Here is a 5,298-nt window from a genome sequence, read left to right as displayed (position 1 = left end):
TCCTACTCTCCCTGTCTCTTCCCTTTCTGGTCTTCCTTGTGTTCCTACTCTCCCTGTCTCTTCCCTTTTGCCTTTAGTCCTCAGACCATCCATCCATCACATTGCCATGAGGTTGATTTCCCTTCTGTTTCTGTTCATGATGTCTCCCTTCTCTAAAGGTCTCCATTCAGTCTCCAAAGTCCATGGGATAGAGTGGAACCCTATAGCTTGGCGTTTCCAACAGAGCTATCTTACAGACCTCACTTAGTGTATCTCTAGCTATTCTGCTTTATAAATCCTTGAACAAAGCCTGCTGAACTGTTTATTGATTCTAGAAAATGTCATCTGGAATTCTGGGCCTCCTTCGAGAGTCTTGCTCATGCCAGGCCCTTTTTCGAAATGCCCGCTTTCCTTCTGAATCTTTCCTGCTGGTCTCCTGAGGTTTACCTCAGCTTTTATGTTTGGAGCCAGTGTTTCTGACCCCATCAGTCCCAAGTGCTCATCTTCACACACTGATCTTTTTCTATTCTTCCCCAACATTTAAGACTGAGCATGCAAGCCAGCGTGGTGGCACATGCCTTTAATCCCACTTGGAAGGCAAAAGCAGGTGGATCACTGTGAGTTCAAGACCAGGCTAGTCTACCAAGTGAATTCCAGAACAGCCAGGGCTATGTAGAAAGAGAGACATCTTGTCTCAAAAAACCCAAACCAAACAAACAAAGCAAGCCAGAAGATGAAGTATGTTATTGGATGGTTATGGTTTTATATGTGGAGTCTCTCAAGGGAAGTAGGAACACTATATTGCTGTGTCTTTCTGGCCTTAGGGTCCTTATACAAATAAGCTGTTGAAGCCCCTTTGGTTTTACAGACAGTTTTAAATGGCATGTCTGCTGTTATTACAGCTCATGTGATTGGATAAAGTAGGAGGTATGTTTGATGGTGGAATTAGCTATGACCAGACATAAGTGATTTCATTAAATCTATCCACTGACTGCCTATTGTTGTAAATTGAATTTCTTCTGTATAATATCAACTAAATTCAAATTGACTTTTGAGCTCTTGGTAGAGTGCCTGCCTGTGGCACTGTATTTTATCTGCTTGTTGAGTGACAAACAACTGTTTATTGAATGGAAGATTTTATAAAATGCATTTCTCTAACTGTCCTCCATTTTTTTTCCCTTTCAGGTCTTATCACAATGGCTATACTTAGAACATGAGCAAGGATTGAAACTGACTTCTGAAGCAAATTTATCTTAAAATATGAATGTGGACTTCCTTTTATCTCTTTCACTCCATTAACACACTACAAATTATTGAATGATTTCAAATAACTGCAAATGTATAATATATTTTCAATTAGTCTATAATTTTATTTGAAGGACTGTAGCACTTTATGTTACAGACAACAAAGATACTTGTGAGTGATACCTAGGAAATTATTTGAAGACATTCTTTTAAATTCTATACCTGTTGTACAAATAACTTCAATTCAATGTTATTGTTCATCTTTTTTATTTCGAACTTACTTTGATAAGGGTCATGGGTCCTTCAGAGTTTAAGACCTAAATGAACAACTGACCAGCTTGAAAATAAAATGATACTTATTGCCTAGACACAAGCACCAATATTACTATGTAAGTCATAGATTTCCTCCTATTATTACAAGGAGTTGCTCTGGTGTTCCTAAAGTGAATCTATTAACAGTCAGTGTGTGGGGGGTTGAAAACATTAGGGACTTACTGAGGGATCACGCTTACCCCGGGCTATTCAAAGAAGACAAGATGGATTGAAATTAACTGGTGAACTACAGAACAGATTGTGCTTCAGACAACAGGCACCTCACAGAAGTAGATTGCTTTCTCTGTTTGGCCCAAGTGGTCTAAAGAAAGGTAGGCATTTTTAAAATTAATTGGTTTGTCCTGGCTTTACTTCTGGTTAATCCTTAATGTATTAAGGGGAAAATCGCTTTTTGGTTTTCTCCCAAGTCCCTTGCCGGCCTGAGTGTAAGTGACTTGTCCTGGTTAGGAATGTCAGATGACAATTGTTTCTGAGGACATGATTTTTTTACATTTAAACTCTTAAGCCAAGTAGAGAAAGCCCTAGATACCCGTGTCTATTTTGTATTGGTCACTGGGACTTTTTTAAGTTTTTATTTATTCAAATAAATTTACCAAAAAAGCCCCCTAAGCACAACGACTTGCATTTCTTGCTAGTGTTCTCTGGCGTCTCACATCTGTGTGTTTAACTGTTGTCACAGCAACTGATCTTTTTCCTCTTAGGATTTTTATCTGAAAGCACAATGCATCAAGTCTCTTGAAAATCGAATTCTCTTTTAGCTCTTTTTATGGGATAAACTTTATGCACTGCTAATGTAGCATTCTCAAGGAATATACATAAACACAAATGTATGCCTGAATTTGATTTTTTTGGCAGAAAACAATACTCTGCTTCTAGAAGCTTTTTGTCTAGTATTTCATAAATCATTGTTTAACCATTTATGGAGCATAAATCATTCAGCAGATCATGTCTGTACATTGTATAATGACTGAAAAGCACATAAATGTAATCGACTTTGAACTCATAAAGAAAACAGGTTTGTGAGGCTCTGTTATTTCTCTGTTCATTTCTTAAGGATGTGTGTGTGTGTGTGTGTGTGTGTATTGTGCACGTGCGTGCATGCATGTGTGTTTGATAACACATCAGAAAAAATAGACAGTATTTTTAAAAAGAAAATGGAGTCTTGAGTTTTACTGACTTAAGCATTTTATTTGCGTCACCTCTGGGGAACACCAAAGGAATTATCTGTTCTCTGTCTTCAAGTTGGTTCATATTTCTTTGAGTTAAATATGAAAAATAATAACTGAAATAGCCGTGGTTGCAGCTCAGTGGTAATATATAAGGCCCTGGGTTCAATTACCAGTATCATACAAAAAATATTGAAATAAATGAGATAGAAATATCTTGAGTTTCTTAACATTCTAAAACAGTTGACTGTCTCTTAAAAGGATTTTTATGTATTTCAGTTTTTTATTAAAGATTTATTTATTTTATGTATATGAGTACACTCCAGCTGTACAGATGGTTGTAAGCGTTTGTGTGGTTGTTGGGAATTGAATTTAGGACCTCTGCTCACTCCGGTCAACCCTGCTCAATCAGGCCCAAGGATTTATTATTATACATAAGTACACTGTCACTGTCTTCAGACACACCAGAAGAAGGCATCAGATCTCATTACAGGTGGTTGTTGGGATTTGAACTCAGGACCTTTAGAAGAGCAGTCAGTGCTCTTACCAGCTAAGCCATTTCACCAGCCCGAGTGTCTCAGTTTTATAAGTATAAATTAAAATATGTCTATGTATTCATGTGTGCTTGGTACCCACATAGGCCAGAGAGTGTGCCAGATGCCCGATGCCCTGGAACTGGAGTTACAGATAGTCGTGAACTACTATGCGGGAATTGAACCTATGTCCTCTGTAAGAGCAGTCATTTTACCTGTGGTGGATGTGTAAGAGAAAGACAGAACTACATGTGTATGGAGAAGACGGGGCTGGGTCCCCTGGTGCTGGAGTAAAAAAATACTTAAAATAAAAACATAGATTTAGTATTCCTTTGGGTAAAAATTAAGAATCGTGAGTGTTCAAAGAAGTGGGGCCTGAGCCAGTCCTGTTTGGATAAGTCTGGTTACTATACAGAGAAGGCTTCACAGAAAGAAAGGGCCAGGCTGAGCACCGCAAGAGTTGATTTGAAACAATATCTAGGGAAGATACTTGAGATGTATGCAGGAGCCATTCCAGTGCACTATGGAGAAAAGTTCACCATCAGTGACTTAAGGAAGTGAGGCCAGGACCCTGCTAGACAAGGGCCTGTATGTCCTCCAAAGTTCAATGAAGGAAGAGGCAAAGCTGTCATTGGGAAAACAAGTGTGATTCATCCTGAAAGGAGCTACCAAACAGGAAACCTGCAAGACACGGGGCAATGCTTGCAATTCTCTGTCACTGAAGGTGTGTCTGCCACCTCAACATTGTTAGGCTAGCAGAATCCTGTCATCCAAGTTCACGGCAAAAGGAACTGTGCAAGGTCAGCATATAAAGTTTGGGATTTCTAGAAGGATTCTGGGGACAAGGTCTAGATGTTTTCATTTACACAAGCGATTAAGTGGGAGGACAGTGGCAGCTTCTGAGGAGATAACTACAGCGGTGCCTGTGTGTGCACACATGGAACCAGACGCCGGGATTTAGAAACTGCTATTATGAAAAAGATTGAAGATTACAAGTGGCACCAAATGCCCTGACATTTAGAGAGAGCATGCCTAAAAAGAGCAATTTAGAACCGAAGAACGTTGGGGGAGGTGCTGCAACTGTGCTGCTAGGATACAAGTTTCAAAATGGAGGAATCCACCAGAGCCTCACTGCATTAGTCCAGCTACTGAATGTCAAGTTACAGATTATTGCTCTAAGAAACGACTTGCTACACTTCTCATCTGGGAGTAGTAAACAACATGCCAGACCAGAATATTAGTCTCCAGGATTAAGTACTAAACCATATGGAAGTAGACCCAGCTACGGGACGTTAAGATGAGACCTTGTCTTCGTCACATGAGCAAAGGTTCCTTAAGTCAGTCACAGGCAAAGATGGAATGGGTTGCAACACTGGTCTAAGGGCTCTATTGATCTGGCTGTGTCCCTCGTTTTGTTCATTTAGTTTTTGTCTGATTCGCTGATTGCTTGGTTAGTCAAAAGCTTTTCAACACGTTAAAGAGGTACCTACTCGGAGTTATGAGAGCTTCAGAGCCTCATAAAAGCTGCCCACTGGTAGGGAGGTGCTTGTGTGGAATGTCCAGCTCACTAGATGCATTTGCTAAGTATCTGGGTAATTGCTTTGTGAGTCACTGCCTTAATGCACACATGAGGTGGCGGGCCTTTGGGATGTGATCCCAGTAGACGCCAGACAGGCTTGTTTCAAAAAAGCAAAAAGAAAGTATTTCTTGAGGAGGTGGGCAGATTTTAGTCCATCCAGGTAGAGAAAGACAATATAATTCTGTCTTGAATAAACACAGTGTAAATTGTGCCTATGTGTGAGGAAACTGCTAAATCTTGACATGAAACAGATGGCAATATTGTGCAGGTGAATACACACAGAGACAGATACACAAATACAGACAGACACACATACACAGGCACATGCAAATAAAAGCCCACAATAAATTATTTTGTACAATTATAGATCTTGGGAATCAAAGTTATTCAGATATTGAAACAAAAGCTGGGTTTTTTTGTTTGTTTTTTTGGTTTTTTTGGGGTTTTTTTTTTGTTTTTTTTT

The 5,298-nt window shown here is 39.5% G+C and overlaps 1 protein-coding gene across 1 annotated transcript in view; it reads left to right on the top strand.

Moving 5' to 3' along the window:
* Mospd1 (motile sperm domain containing 1) overlaps positions 1–2,583 on the top strand; it is a 27,688-nt gene extending 25,105 nt beyond the window's left edge. The window contains exon 5 of the mRNA XM_031360491.1: positions 1,165–2,583. Within this exon, the coding sequence (XP_031216351.1) occupies positions 1,165–1,196 (32 nt within the window). The 3' untranslated portion in view covers positions 1,197–2,583. The remainder of the gene's footprint in view (positions 1–1,164) is intronic.
* Positions 2,584–5,298: the final 2,715 nt, after the last annotated feature.

The sequence above is a fragment of the Mastomys coucha genome, chromosome X (assembly GCF_008632895.1).
Source record: "Mastomys coucha isolate ucsf_1 chromosome X, UCSF_Mcou_1, whole genome shotgun sequence".
Classification (NCBI taxonomy): Eukaryota; Metazoa; Chordata; class Mammalia; order Rodentia; family Muridae; genus Mastomys; species Mastomys coucha.
Note: the sequence above shows the minus strand (reverse complement) of the source record. Positions and strands in the feature narration are given on the sequence as shown.